This window comes from Vipera berus, assembly GCF_964194415.1.
Source record: "Vipera berus genome assembly, chromosome: 5".
Lineage (NCBI taxonomy): Eukaryota > Metazoa > Chordata > Lepidosauria > Squamata > Viperidae > Vipera > Vipera berus.
Window position 1 is genome coordinate 95,098,171 of NC_138207.1, and position 15,893 is coordinate 95,114,063.

Sequence of the window (15,893 nt, forward strand, 5' to 3'; positions counted from 1 at the left end):
ACAGCTGTTGCACAAGCCTGTGCAAATCTGTTTTATGCCATAAACGATATCAAAGCAACATGGCTGCATGCACCACATTTAGAAGTGTGGACCCCAGGAGCAAAATGGCACACATTCCCAGTATGGTAATTGGGGGGGGGAGGTGAATCTAAATTTGGGGGGAAACCATTTTCCCGCTGTTCTTGCTCAGACTCATTTTTATGTTTTAAACAAGCCAGTAAAAATCTACTAAAACTGCATTTATCAGGAGTTGAGTGACAGTGACAGTGAATGTGAGGTTCAGAGTGATTCCAGTTCAGATGAAGAGCAGAGGATCGTTACGAGGGTTTATCGCCGGCGGTTCATTCTGAAGGTATTGTGCGATTGTGGTGCCCCTGGCATGGAGTGGACTTGGACTGCAAGGCAGATAGAATGGCTCGACCATTAGACACTCTCTTTGTGTTGTCCCTTGCACAACTTACTGTACAGACCTGTTGGGAGGACCTACCAGATTGCACTCTGGGTTTTTGCTTATAATTCCATCTTGTGATGCATGGCTGTGTATGCATGACTCTAAATGCACTGGAGTGTAGTTGAATACCCTACATGTGTTCAAGAGCAGTGTAGTCACTGGGGGCTGCTACAGCTGGAAAGATACATTAGGAGCCAGGGGGAAGAGTCCTGCGTGCCAGTCAGGCTCCGTGGAAGGCCCTCAGCTTGCCTGTTGCGTTGAGAATCAGGAACGAGTCTGTCCCACAGCCAGGGCTGAAGAAGAATTCAGCTATTGCTCCTGCTCATGTTTGTCCATGCATTTGTTGATGTCACTCTGTCTTTCATCTTAAGAGGCAAAATGTCCTGAACCAGCCCCGTAGCTTAAGCAGTCACACTCTCAAAACTAATGTGTTAACTCAGTTTCTCTTTCTCATAACATTCCCTTGGATGTCTTCCTCAAAGCCACTTGTGTAAATACAAGCACACACAATTACTGTTGTTCAGTTGGACAGCAAAGAGTACTTGTAGGTATTAGGGGTGGGTGGGACATTATCACAGCACCGGTGTCCAGACCTGTATTATAGATAGTCCAAACCACAATGTAAACAGAGACATTGGGCCTCTTCCAGTTTTGTGCCATTGTGGACCTGTTTGGGCTTTGCTCCCGATCCATGGGACACAGTGGCTCATTGGGTTAGGATGCTGAGCTTGTTGATCAGAAGGTCGGCAGTTTGGCGGGTCGAATCCCGAGTGCCACGTAACAGAGTGAGCACCTGTTACTTGTCCCAGCTTCTGCCAACCTAGCAGTTCGAAAGCACATAAAAATGCAAGTAGAAAAATAGGGACCACTACGGTGGGAAGGTAACAGCATTCTGTGCGCCTTTGGCGTCTAGTCATGCTGGCCACATGACCACGGAGACGTACTCGGACAAGCGCTGGCTCTTCGGCTTTGAAACGGAGATGAGCACCGGCCCCTAGAGTCGGAAACGACTAGCACGCATGTGCGGGGGAACCTTTACCTTTACCCGATCCAATCCTGGGGACTTCCCAATTTTCGTAAGGCTCCTTGTGAAGGTAGTTCTGAGGAAGCTGATCTGTTTGTTGTATGTTGTGACACTGATCTGCTGATGCTGTTGGGGTAATAATGATGATTCAGTTTATATCCTCAGCATATATCCTTATATGCTCAGCTTTTCCCAGAGTTGTCAAGAGACGGGTGGGGGTAAAACAGGGAGATAGAAGAGTTTCTTAATTTTAACAGCATAAAGATGGGGTTATCAATTGTCTAATCTTGCTCTGTAGTTAATTTAGTCCTCAGCCATCCTGGTATTGTTTAAGGCTCTTAAAACCCATGATCAGCTGGATTGGATATTTTGCATAATATGGTGATGCTTCCCATACAATGAAACATGTTGCACAAGCAGTGTGATTGTGTGCTAAATAATGACCAGTCGGAGCTTCTTGAGATAAGTGGGAAGCCTTATCTGCCCAAAGTCATTGGGAATAAAGCAGCTCTATTTTACTCATTCTGGTGAACTATTTTTCATGAAGAACTAACCTTAGTTCACAGGTTGTACTAGGACCAGCACAACTAAGCATGGACTTCTCCTGAATAAAGATCCATAAAATTGTACAAGTAACAACTTTGTCTTGAGAAAAGATTTATGGAGAATTGAGATAGATGGTAGCAGGGAATAATTATTATTTCAGAGGAACAGCTTCTCAGGGCTATCAAAATGAAGTAATGATTGGGCCCTGTACCTTTTTGGAGGGAGTTCTTACAAAGCCTTCTCCGTGGGTTTAGCCCTAAGTTTCCTAGACAAATTTCCTAGGTATGTAGCATCAAATCCACAGCATAAATTGTTTTCCAGAGAGGAAAGGCTGGACCATATTTCTTGAAAGCAACAGCTAGCCATAAACAACCTTTGACAGCGTAATTATATATTCAGCATGATCCACAGAATCTAAACCACGAATCATGTGTCATAAGACACTCTAGATGTTGGACTGTCTCTAACAAAAATAATCTTGCTTGGCCTGGCGTGAGTTTATTGCTTGGACTGGTGTTGCAAAGCAGCAGATGGCCCCAGGTGAGCTGGGCTAATCCTTTGACTTGTTCTCTACTAGGGCAAGGAAGCCCAAAACATTCCAGGTGAATCAGTCACGCAAGAGCAGTTCACCGACGAAGAAGGCAATACCGTCACCCGAAAAGTAATTCTCTTCCGCAGATTCATTTTTCTCCCTCTTTTCTTGAGTCCTAATCATGGATTCTTTGTCCATCCACACTGTCCGTCCGGGCTCAGGCAGAACACGTGTCAACTTTTGTTTTTCCTATGTTATTTCCCGCAGGTTACCCGGAAAGTATTAAGACGCCTTGTTGTCCCACACGTGAAAAAACCTATCAGGGTAATGAAAGAGCTGAGCGGGGTGCAATGGCCCCTCTGGGCTCAAAACGCGGTCGAGTGGCTGGTGGCTTGCCAATTAACCTCTTGCGCCTCCCCCCCTAAAAAAGGCAAAATGCTTGTGCTTTCAGCAAGTGGTGCATCTGATCTGAAAGGTTATAAACCCTCCAGTGCCTCTGTGTTGGCCAGCAGCTGCTCTTTCACCCTGTGGCTCCAAAAGATCCTCCCCAGGTTGTTCTGGCTAGCAGAGCTTTACTAGCAAAACTTGCAAATAGGTAACACTATCTCCGGCTCTTCCCTGTGGGCGCTTTCTTCTTCCCATCTTCTGCCTCCTGGTCAGTTTCATTTGCAAAAGAAAAGAGGGCGCTGAGCATTTTCTTTGGTATTAAGAGGATTGGGGGGGGAGGTTGAGGCTGCGGTTTTAGGCTACACCTTCTAGAATGAGCCCCCCCCCGCCCCCGTAGATACTGCAGGACGTGCACAAGTTCAACACGGCAAGTGATCAAGAGTCCAAGCATGAAACTGCTTACGGGCCATCGAGTTGTTTTCAACTCCTGGCGACCACCTAAGTAGTTGTTTTCCCTGGTGATCTATCCCACGGGTCGGCAACCCACGGCTCTGGAGCCGCATGCGGCTCTTTCAGCCTTCTACAGCTCCCAGTTGTCCTCTGCCATTTGCAGAGAGAGAGACACACACACAGAGAGAGGCACTTGTGCTTCCTGTCTCTGTCTCTCTCTTTCTCTGTCTCTCTCTCTCTGTCTCTCTCTCTGTCTCTGTCTCTTTCTCTCTCTCTCTCTCTGTGTGTGTGTGTGTGTGTAACTCACGCTGTTCTCTGAGAAGCTGACAAGCTTATTGAGTGGGGCTCCTGCCTTTGCTGCGTCTCCACAGGAAGCAGGAAGCAGCAGAAAGCAGTAGCTCAGGAGAGCCAGCCCAATAAGAATGTGTGTCAGCTTGTCTGAGAACAGCATGAAGCCAGCTTGCCAGGTGAGCAGAAGATTGGAGAGAGGGAGGGAGAGAAGAGAGAGGGAGGGAGGGAGAGAGAGAAAGGGAAGAGGGAGGAAGGGAGGGGAAGAGAGAGAGAGAAAAAGCCTCTATTGCTTTTTAATTAAACTCTTCAATCAAGTCCCCCCCCATGTGTGTGCACGCGAGAGAGTTTTGCGGCTCCCAGTGTTTTTCCCCCCTCTGGGAAATGGGTCCAAGTGGCTCTTTGAGTGTTTAAGGTTGCTGACCCTTGATCTGAAATGGTATAGGGTTTCCTGCCTGAGCAGGGGGTTGGACTAGATGACCTCCAAGGTCCCTTCCAACTACTACTACTACTACTACTACTACTTCTTCTTCTTCTTATTATTATTATTATTATTATTATTATTATTATTATTATTATTATTATTATTATCTATCCCCATGATCTGGTTTTTCAACTCTAAATAGGTATCAGATTCGTACCTTGTCTTCCCTTCTCACAGAACACCCTTATTATTTCTCCCAGTTGATCAGTCCTCACACTGAGAGGGCAATCAAATTTTCTATCAGCTGGGCAGAATTTTTTTTTTAAAAAAAATTCTAGTCATCTGTCTTCTTCTAAATAAATAATAAGGGGTACATGTCAACTCAAGGCCCAGGTTCTCACCTGGCTGCTTTTTTTTTGAGGAATTGGAGGAAGAATGACCCTAGAACAGGGGTAGGCAACCATGGCTCTTTGATGACTCATGGACTTCAACTCTCAGAATTCTGGGAGTTGAAGTCCACGAGTCATCAAAGAGCCAAGGTTGCCTACCCCTGCTCTAGGACTTAACAAACAAAGGCTATTGCTCGTCCTGAAAAGGAACCCCCAATTGTTAGTACTTTCCTTCCCTTGTACGATGACACCAGCCCAGCAGATCAAACAGTGTTTGAGGTGGGCTGCAGGTCTTGACCTCTGGCAATAGTGGGAGAGGTCCATGGACCGTCAAAGTCAAAGAGAAGAGAAGGCAAATCCTGGGGTTGCTTGAAGGGTGTGGATGAAGGGTTCAGATGCTCCTTGGAGAGAGGCATTCCTAACTAGGCATTCAGGGAAGATGGGGTGGCTGTGGGCGAGACAAACACATCTGCCTGGCAGACGCCCGCTGGGATCTCCGCCCTTCTTTTCTGTTACCTTCTGTTCTTGGGGAGATGCTCCTTACACCTGGAATCTGGAAACTCTGGGGCAAAACAGGAAGTGTCTTTTCCCCAGGAATCAGCCACAATCTTTCTCCAAGTCTACCAAGCCCAAGCTGCTTGGGCGTTTGCCCTATTGACTTAGAAATCTGACATGGAAGTAATAATAATAATAATTAAAAGGGGTGTCGGTTTTAATTAGGGAGCAGTGGGAGGATGTGAAAAAGAAGGCCAGATGCATCCGGTTACATGGGGTAAAGATTTGCAAGAAAACCAGCAGCTGTTAATCAGAACAAACAAATCAGGAGAGGGGGGGGAGGGAAAGATGATTTGTTTCTTGCAACAACAGAAGCAGCACTGAAACTTTAAGAGTCTGTCTCAGGTCTAAACTTTATCTACCGGCTTGATCTGATTATCCCTAATTCTCCAAGGGCTATGGGGACAGTTGTCCAGAATCCCAGGCCAGGTAGAGAAACTTCCTAATTTTCTAAGACCCTCAGCCAAGACTCCATGGGGTTCCCCACTTCCTGTCTCCTTCAAACCTTTCCCGCTGCCTCTCAGGGATTGGGCCTCGGGGTTCATCGTAGAAGACCTAAAGGTAACAAGCTGGCCAGAAGCTATTTCAATAAAGTCCACCCTCAAAGTTACTACAGGTAGTCCTCAACTTATGATCACGATTGAGCCAAAATTTATGTTGCTAAGTAAGAGATTTATTAAGTGAGTTGTGCCCTATTTTACGATCTTTCTTGCCACATTTGTTAAGTGAATCACTGAAGTTGTTAAGTTAGTGACATGGTTGTTAAGCGAATCTGGCTTCCTTCATTGACTTTGCTTCTCAGAAGGTTGCAAAAGGTGATCACGTGATCCCAGAACACTGCAACCATCATAAAAAAAAATCAGTTGCCAAACATCTGAACTTGGATTGCATGACCGTGGGGATTCTGCAACGGTTATAAGTGTGAAAAATGGTCACAAGTCACTTTTTTGGTATTGTAACTTTGGTCATTAAATGAACTGTTGTAAGTCAAGGACTACCTATAACCCTGGATCAGTTATCCATCTTCTATATTCCTTAGCAAAATGCAGCAAAACCTCAACTGAATGGACAATTGGGGTGGAGGAAATAGAATTGATAACATTGATGTAATTGATATTGCATCAATTTATATCCTTTGTGTAATTACATTGTCAGTGGTTTTCTCTGGTTTGTCTCCATTTTTGCCCTTTCTTTAAGTCTCTCACTACTCTAGTGGTACGAACGGAGACAAGGGACGTCATGACGGAAGTGATGCACTTGATGTAAATTAGATCAGTTGTAATAGTGGCGAATATCAGTTGTCTGAAATGTTGTGGAAATAATGGATTTTCTCCATTATTTAGGGATGAAGTCCAAAAAATTTTTTTTTAAAAAAACAAAATACCCATTGCATATGCCGTCTGCTGGAGTTTAAAGAATCACGGTTTTGGCTCTATTGCTAAGCTGTGAATTTTCAAATGGGAAAAAATATATTTAGGGGTCTTTTAGTATTTTTATTGCAGATATGTTTCGCTTGGCCAAATACTCCCTTTTTGCAGTTGCATCTTCCGTGACTAATCTATTAAATTTAAAGCTTTGACCCTTCCTTAAATCAGCAGAATTTGGCTTGCAAAGGGTCTGCTAACTTGGAATCGCCCAGCATGGGATTTTTGTAAACCGGGGGAAGGAATAATGAAATATTTGGAATTCTGTTTGATGTTCAAGAACTTATTTCAGGATGATGAACCCAGAATGCACAGGTGTCATCATCTTATGTGGCTACTGGCTACTCACCTTTCGCTGCTTCCAGTGGTCTGTGTAAGATGTTACAGTTTAGTACAGCCCCCCTACCTTGTATAATTGCGATGATGAGTACATCTACTTGATATCTGATGGTGTGTCCTCTTGTTAAACCAGGGAGAAGGATGCAAAGTGAAAATGAAAAAAGGAGTCCGGCATGCAGAGAAGACAACCTACTCATAACAGCCAAACAGTGAAATGGTCAGTTGGGATGTATAAATCTTGTATTCTTAATACTTGGAGCAATTAAGGAATCTTTACGAAGCAATAGGAGACCTGGAGCTTATTTTCTTGGCATGCCTTCCTTCGGGCCTTAGCAATTTCTAAGAATTGCTAATTCTGCATCATTGGGCTGATGGGGCTTCCATCGTTAAATGAGATGGGGAGCCTCTGGGAACAGTGAGGTCGAAGGTCAGAGAAGTGCCCTGCAGTCCAGAAGGAAGTAAATCTCTGGGGGGGGGGGGAAACAGAGAGAAGGGAGGGTTTTCTAGAGTTAATAATAATAATAATAATGTTGGAAGGACCTTGGAGGTCATCTAGTCCAACCCCCTGCTCAGGCAGGAAACCCTACACCATTTCAGACAAGTGGCTGGCCAGTCTCTTCTTAAAAACTTCCAGTGTTGGAGCATTCACCACTTCTGGAGGCAGGTTGTTCCACTGGTTAATTGTTCTAACTGTCAGGAAGTTTCTCCTTAGTTGTTAAAGTAACAATCACAGCAGTGGCTGTTCTTTAAATGTTAATTTTCTGGATCGCCTACATGGACCAAGATTCTGAGAACTCTGGATTTTTCTTAATTTTTTTCTTAATTTTATCTTTATTTTTTTTTTTACATTTATGTATTTATTTAGTATATTGACTCATTTTTAAATTGCCTGGCTCCCAAAATGTCTCTGGGAAACATGAAAACAGAATAAAACTATGTAACTTTTTTTTAAAAAAAAGCACAATTCCCCTGAAGGAAGCAATTAGAAACAATCCCTCACATTTTAAAGGGAGCCCCCAATACCTTAACCCATGGCTGGAGGAAATAACCATGGATTTAGGGCTTACCTGAAGATGGTTGCAACAGAAAAGGCCCATTTTCTAGATTGACAAAGCTTAATTGATGAAACCTGAATGGAGCTGATGCTGCCTGATCAGACAGATATGGTGGGGGTGTGGGTGGGGACAGGCAGTCCTTCAGAGGGCTGGGCGCTATGCCATTTAAGTTTACTCATCTACTACTAGTCTGATTGGATGTGAGTTACATTTTGCAACCTACAAAACCAGATAACTTTGAGCATGGAAAATTTTGTTCTAATCTCATTTGTTTAGCTCCTTGAATTGGGAAACATTTTCCTGAGCAGGTGGCTAAAAACCAAGTTTGTTTAACCAGCGCAGATCTTGAGAAACACTGGATTTATGTCTTATTTCTAGCTATGCTTCCGTTTTGCTCTAATACGGTAGCGGGGGGGGGGCGGGGTGATCCTTGCACTTCAAGTACTAATCCTCTTGGCCCAGGACAACCGTCTTGGTGGAAGCTCACATGCTGTAACTCAGTGGTCTATGGGCAGTTGAAGATGTGGTCCAACATGGCCTAACATGGACCAGATGAATGGGTCAATACAGTGGGGGTTGCAAAGTGGATCGTCTGTTTTACGGAAGAGATGCAGAATTATTATTTGTGGTTGAAAGGCTCAGTGCTATTCCAATGGACATTTCTAACACCCGTATTCTTTCTCTTTCTCTCTTCCCCATCCTTTTCCACTTGACCCAAGACTGTGTGCTTTTACTGCCAGTATTCTAGAGAGAAACTCGAGGACGAATGAAATCAACAGGAATTATCAAGTCACGGACAAAAGTGTGTGTGTGTGTGTGTGCGCGCGCGCGTCTGTGTGTTTGCTGCTTCCACACATTAACCGCATGGTTTTCATGTGAAGAACACAACAAAAACAAATTTAATTTAGCATGAGCCAGTTCTACACGAGCATGGAAATCCACTTTTATTCATACCATTGGAGAGGATGCAGTGAGAAGTGACGGACACGTCCTAGGCGACAGCTTCAAGGAAGCAACACGAGGCCATTGCGAAACCGAGAGATTCCTGTTGCAAGAGAGATTCAAATGACACTGGAGAATGGTTCAAACTACAAAAAGGCACTAAAAAATTATTAAAATCCACAACAGCTCGCCTTATTTTTCTCAGACCCAAACTGTCAGGGTACTAAAATACACCTTTGGGGGTTTTTTTTTGTTTTCATTTTTTTTAAAAAAAGAAGACTTAACATTGCTTGTTCCATTGTAAATAACACTATGTAAATTCTAAAGAGAAATAGAGGATCCAGGCTGATCAGGCACTGCCTCCTTGCTCACAAACTGAATTGTGCATTTGCATTGAACAGAAATCAGTGTCTCGGATGGCCGCTACACCTGCCGAGGTATTCTGGGTGTATCTTCACAGATTCTTGTACATTTAGCAATTATAATGTTTGTATATGCACACACAAAAAAGGCTAGCTTGATTTTAAAAAAATCTTTAAAATCTCCTGCAAATTTAATGATTCCTAAGATGGGGAATTCTGTAGTTCTGTGAAACCAAGGAATCTCTCCGGAGTACTAATATTTTGATGCATGCGTTCCGCCTTATTTTGATGAACTCTTTTTCCAGTTTTGCAAATATATTAGATTGTGACGTGACAGACGAGACCCTGGGGCGCAGTTCATCAACCACAGCTGCCAAGGAACGCCTCCTCATTTCGGCACGGGTGGGGGATCGAGGCCACCTGGACACGGCTGCTGTTGGAGATCAGGGCTGCTTCTGGCAGCTTATCCATAACCTCTGAAGGCAAAGGCCCTCATCTAATATTTGTTGCTCCTGCCAATTTTTTTCCGGTGGAAATGATCTCAAACTTACCGGAAACCATAACATATACAGTAGTTGCTTTTCGGGAGGTTGGGGTGCTACCTGTCCTGCTTTCCACTGGGGGAAACGCTTGCAGCTTTTGGCAGTTTGGGGGAGATGCTCTTGGGAGCGCTGGTGGGGGATATTTTTTTAAAAAAAAGTGGGTGGGGGAGAAAGAAGGAAGAGAATTTCTTAGCTAACAGAGTGGCAGCACGCTGTAAAAATATTACTATATTGTGTACTGGCTCTCAGCTGTAGAATCTTTCAGGAAGCCAATCATGTTGTAATCATCCTAGCAGATTAATATTAGGTTGTTAAGGCTGCTGTGTTTTGAAGGGCATTTTTATTTGGGTTTTTGGTGAAATACTTTTAATTTGTTAATGATCTTCATATGGAAACAGGATTGGTTGATAATAGCTCTAATTACTTATGTATGGGAAAAAACACCCCACAAACACTGGATGATCTAGTTGATAATTTAAGCATAAAATAAATTGTGTTAAAACACTTCAATGACACGGTGGTTGCAGAATGCTTTGTGCCTGGTGTTAATCTCTTAAACAAGCTTTGTCTTCCCCTTTCTCCCCCTCGGGATTGTGAATTGCTCCACTCCTCCTCAGAAACAGTCAGTGCTTTGTAAAAGAAAAAGGTGCCGGAACTCACACATGTCATACAACCCGCCTTGCCTACCCTACAAGGTTGCATTCAAAAAAGGTGCCGGAAATCCGTTCTGAGCGTTCTATGAGAAAAATAAGCCCTGGAAACAGTAACAGTAAAAGAGTTGGGAAGGGATCCTGGAGGTCATCTAGTCCAACCGCCTGCTCCTGCAGGAAAGCTACACTATTTCTGAGAAATGGTTGTCAAATCTCCTCTTAAAAGTCTCCAGCGATGGAGCAGCCACAACTTCCAAAGGCATTTTATTTATTTATTTTATTTTTATTTTAATTCCATTTATATCCCGCCCTTCTCCGAAGACTCAGGGCGGCTTACAAGCTTAGCAGTAGCCTTCATTCTATGTATATGCCTGCTTATTAGGGCTTTCACACACACCCCAAGCGGCATTATTACAAAGTCAGCTTAATTGCCCCCAACAATCTGGGTCCTCATTTTACCTACCTCGGAAGGATGGAAGGCTGAGTCAACCTTGAGCCTGGTGGGATGCGAACCTGCACTAATTTTGTTCCACTGGTTAATTGTTCTCCACTTTAGGAATTTTCTCCTGATTTCTAGGTTGTTTCTCTCCTTGATTAGTTCCATTGGTTGCTTCTTGTCTTGCCCTTTTGGGGTCACACCTGTCCCTTCAGCTTCTGCTCTCTTTGTTCCTCACTCTTCTTCGCCCTTCTTTATTTCAGTTTTCATCCAGGCCTGCCTTTTATGAAAAGCAGATCCCCCCGCCCCAAATTCTCTTTTTCTTTCCCAGAAGAGTGCTCCTGTTTCTCTTCCTTCCCATGCCTGCTGATAGTTACCTCCGAGATCTCCCATCTCAGGCCTTTGGGTGCCTTGGAGAGGGTGGGAATGCTCAACTTTCAGAGCCAAGGACCCTGAGTTCTCCCCCCACCCCCATGAAGCCAAAATCTCATCTCATCCTCCTGAGCCAAGCGCCTCTGGAGCCCGAGTCCTAGGCCTTCCTCGCAAGCACAGCCATTTCTGTACTTCAAGCGATATGCGAACCATTAAGGGATTGTTTTACTGATGCACAGCTGAAGGGTGACTGGATCACAGATGGAGAGCAAATATAATTCCGGAATTACAAATGAAGATGAAATGAAAGCAGAAACTTGCTGTTTCAGGGAATGGTAAGATAACTTTTTCCCAACTACCAACAATTGTATCATTTCATAATCAGTGGGAATCCTATCTATTTTAACGCTGACTGACATGCAGAGGGTATGAAGGGATTTATTTATTTTTTTGAGTCTCGAGGCTTTTCCATTCTTTCAACAAGACAACGGGAGGTTGATGTATAAATTGTACTGCTTATCAGTATCAAAACCGCTGTTTCAGTAACAAGGGGATCTTTTTGCAAACTACTGTGCCTTTGAGAAGTATTCTTGGTGACCCTGGATTCACACCTTTGTGTTATTTGTGTAATGCCCAAGGGCTTTTAGACTCTCAACCAGATTTCTTTAGGTGAACACCAGATGAACAGATGGCTACTTTAACATTACTCTTTCTCTCATTCTCATTTGACGTCCTTCCATTCATCCATCCATCCTTTGCTTGACCTAGCACAGGGGTAGGCAACCTTGGCTCTTTGATGACTCGTGGACTTCAGCTCCCAGAATTCCTGAGCCAGCATGGCTCAGCTTGGAAACCTCTCCCTTTCCCCTCAGCATGGCTGCCTCAGGAATTCTGGGAGTTGAAGTCCACGAGTCATAAAAGAGCCGAGGTTGCCTACCCCTGGGCCCTAGCATTTCAGTCTGGAACAAGATGTGGTAAGAAGCAGGCCAATAGGTGAGGTTGAGTTAGATGAAGCTTGCAGAAGATGAAAGCCTGGGAAAAGGTTTAACATTACTAAGCAGCGTTGGGGGGTGGGGAGGAGGAGATTTATCGCTAAACCTCAGCTGTCCAGAGGTAGAGAAGTTGTGAGACTCTTAAATGTGATTATCGCAATAGCATTTAGACTTATATACTGTTTCACGGTGCTTTGCAGCCCTCTCTAAGCAGTTTACAGAGTCGGCATGTTGCCCTCAACAATCTGGGTCCTCATTTTACCAACCACGGAAGGATGGGGAAGGCTGAGTCAACCTTGATCCGGTGAGGATCAAACTGCCAAACTGCACTCTAACCATTGCACCATCAGGGCTCCATTATAGCCAATGACCGGGTGTGTGTGTGTGACTTCTTCATCTCTGATACAAATCAAAGCATCAACATACAAGGAACCACTTTTCAATTTCTATATTCAAAGCTATTGAAACACAGAAAACGTGCATCCATCCAACAAACATAGACTGGGATGAGTGAAGGAGACAAGCAGAGAGACAAACTGTTGGAACCAGAGAGACAAAATGAGGAATTTTGCAAGCTGATGAGTAGTGGAAATGATTTATTAGATTTGGGGAGAATTAACTGACAGATTCCGTGGAGTGGCACCTTCAGCTCTTTGTTGAACAGATACTGTGAAGGTGGGGAAGGCTGACAACTCAGGCTAAGCCATTGATCAGGTCACCAGGAGCAGCTCAATTAGCAGCAGAAGCTGAAGAGGAGGAAGAGTGGAGATTAGGACAATTAGCAAGCATAAGGGAGCTTAAAGCACGCAGGGAAAACAAGTTCGTTTCATATCCTGTTGAACAGACAGGGAAAAGGAAACACTAATGATTCATCCGGTGTGCAGTATACATCTGTTCGGGACAATCCAGTATTTTTTCCCTGATCTTCCTTTCTTCCCGATATTTTTTTCCATTTCCCCCTCATTACATAGTTACAATTCTTGTTACTACTGATGTATACAAAGTTAGATATAAAACATCCTCATATTTTTACTAATATTGTACAAATAACAGTAATATCAATTCATAAATCCATATCCTGTTATTCGTGTTCTTATTAAGCTTTAATTTCACATCAATATTTGGAATATCTGTCAGTTATGATTTTCTCAATATTAATTACATTTATATAGCTAAAATTTCAGAAGGGACGCGGTGGCTCAGTGGGTTAGGACGCTGAGCTTGTCGATCGGAAGGTCGGCAGTTTGGCGGGTCGAATCCCGAGTGCCGCGTAACAGAGTGAGCGCCTGTTACTCGTCCCAGCTTCTGCCAACCTAGCAGTTCGAAAGCACGTAAAAATGCAAGTAGAAAAATAGGGACCACTCCGGTGGGAAGGTAACAGCGTTCCGTGCGCCTTTGGCGTCTAGTCATGCCGGCCACATGACCACGGAGACGTCCTCGGACAAGCGCTGGCTCTTCAGCTTTGAAACGGAGATGAGCACCGGCCCCTAGAGTCGGAAACGACTAGCACGCATGTGCGGGGGAACCTTTACCTTTAGCTAAAATTTTTATTCATACCAGCCATCCTCTTATTTTCATATTTCCCAAATTAAAAAAAAAGAAAAAAGAATGCTATTTTAATTCTAAATCATATCTTTCATTATAAAAGTCTAATTATATCTAAGGGTCATCCATTCTTTTAATCATATTCAAACAAATATTTAAACATGTAATGCCCCCTCTAATAGGTCAAGTCTTCTGTTTTTTTTAATCTAACTCTCGCTTTCTTTCTTTCTTTGCCTAGTAGCTATCCAAGCCAAGGCAATTACATTGCCCAGGAATTTTCTTTATATTTTTGTAAAAGTTGCTTGACATGAGGAAGACAACTTAGGTAGGGTATTTGGGGGGGGGGAATTCCACCCATTCATATTCCTTAAGTAGCTCCCACTTTCCTTCTCCCTCAATTTCTCTTTTCATTTTTTGTCTCCCAAGTTGTGACATTTCCCAACAGCTCTATATTCCATTTTTAAAGATCTTCTTCCTTATCATCAGGTATGTTTTGCACCTTTTCTATTTTTGTGGTTATGGTTATGTCTTGCAATACTTTGTACGTATATGGTAGTTTATATTTCCCTTCTTTTATCTCTTCCATCTCTAGTTCCCTTTCCTCTGCTTCATCTTCTGATTTCTGGTTTATTTGTTCATACTTTGTAGTCGTCGTCTGGGAATTTTCTAGTTGCAGATTTAGTTTGGAGATTTGCTCATTTATATTATCTAAATTGTTTTTAGTTTCATTATGGTTACTTTTTATATCCTCTTTATGTGCGACAATTTTTTTGGTGAATTAATTGTAGCATAGAATATATTTCCTTCTGAAAGGCGTCTATTTTTTCTTGAGGCATCATTCCTGGAGATCCTCTAGTATCACCAATCTTAATAAGAGTAGAACAAAGTTTCATCTAGTTTTCTGGTCTTTATGTGTAGCCTTTATAATCCAATAGGTTCCAGAATATGGGTCCAGTCCTAAAAGCAATATTTTGTAGTAATCTTTTGTGTCAGGTGTCCAATAATTGTCGGCCAGGCAAGGTTGTAATCCACAATGTTCAAAGTGTTCAAAATGTTCAACCATCTTGAAAGCAGCTCAAATGTCTCTCCCAGCCAGACGTAGTCAAAAGTCAATTTTTTCTTTCTCTCCCACTAGTTCTTGAGATTAAAACTCCAGGCTCAGTAAGTGTTTATAGTCCAAGAAGATTAGGGTGATAAGTATGCCAAAATATTTTCCTTTATTGCCAGCTGTTCTCCATTAAGCTAGGAGTCACCAAGCAGCCAGAAAGTTTATTGTAGTGCTATACTCAAATTCACCCCTAGATGTCACTCAAAATCCATTTTCCACTCTTAAGACAAAGGATTGATTTTTTATATTTCACCTCAATGCTTTTTTTTCCAAAGAGAAAATTTTAACAATTATCTCAGTTCTCAAATTTATTAAAGCTATAGCTTTACATTACTTCCACATCAGTATTATGTATTTCTGTCCCCCATAAAAAAAAATAAAACGCTGCTTCCGTTCATGTTCTGAGGTTTTAGCTTCTTGGGAGCCTTTCCCAGGAAATTCAGTTGTAAAATAGTAAAGAAAGGATCAATGTTCTCACCCAGTTTCAAGCGTGCTGTTTATGATGCCAATTAGTGCTTTTCTTCTTCAGTTGTCAGCAACTAATGGCTGGCCACAGGAATGTAGTCAGTCTTTCCCCTGCCAGTTTGGAGGGCTTTCCTTGGATTGAATGGAAAGACTGCCATTTCTCCATGATCGACGAGGCACCCCTCCTTCTTCATTGCCTCTTTGGGGCGACTCTAGGCTCTTTTAGGCCCTCCAGCAGGGTGAAAACGGGCGTGGAAGGCAGAGCCCTGCCTTCCTGCATCCTTTTTACCGTAACACAAAACCAGAAATCTACCAATGTTTTCTTCTTAAAGACTCATCAAAGAAGTCACAGATCTTTTTGAAGGCCAACAATACACAACCTTTGAGGAGGGTAGACAACTGTTCAGGAGGAGGGGATATGTGAGGATGGTCTCAAGGAGAAAGATGACATCCCAATGGGGTGGGACTTGAAGGGAAAACAGGAGGGGATCTAGTAGATTTCCTTTTTTTCTTGCAAACAATGGAAATTTTTCAGAAGATGGGAGAAGAAACAAGGGGGTCAGCTATTCTGGACTAATCTCAGCTCTCAGTTTGACAGACTGAAGACGTCAGACA

General features: G+C 43.1%; 1 protein-coding gene across 1 annotated transcript in view; it reads left to right on the forward strand.

Annotated features, from left to right (window-relative positions):
- The window catches only part of ANK3 (ankyrin 3), a 190,115-nt gene extending 179,892 nt beyond the window's left edge, over positions 1 to 10,223 (forward strand). The window contains exons 43-47 of the mRNA XM_081329703.1: positions 248 to 352; positions 2,599 to 2,682; positions 2,821 to 2,877; positions 6,943 to 7,026; positions 8,584 to 10,223. Of these exons, the coding sequence (XP_081185829.1) occupies positions 248 to 352; positions 2,599 to 2,682; positions 2,821 to 2,877; positions 6,943 to 7,008 (312 nt within the window). The 3' untranslated portion in view covers positions 7,009 to 7,026; positions 8,584 to 10,223. The remainder of the gene's footprint in view (positions 1 to 247; positions 353 to 2,598; positions 2,683 to 2,820; positions 2,878 to 6,942; positions 7,027 to 8,583) is intronic.
- Positions 10,224 to 15,893: the final 5,670 nt, after the last annotated feature.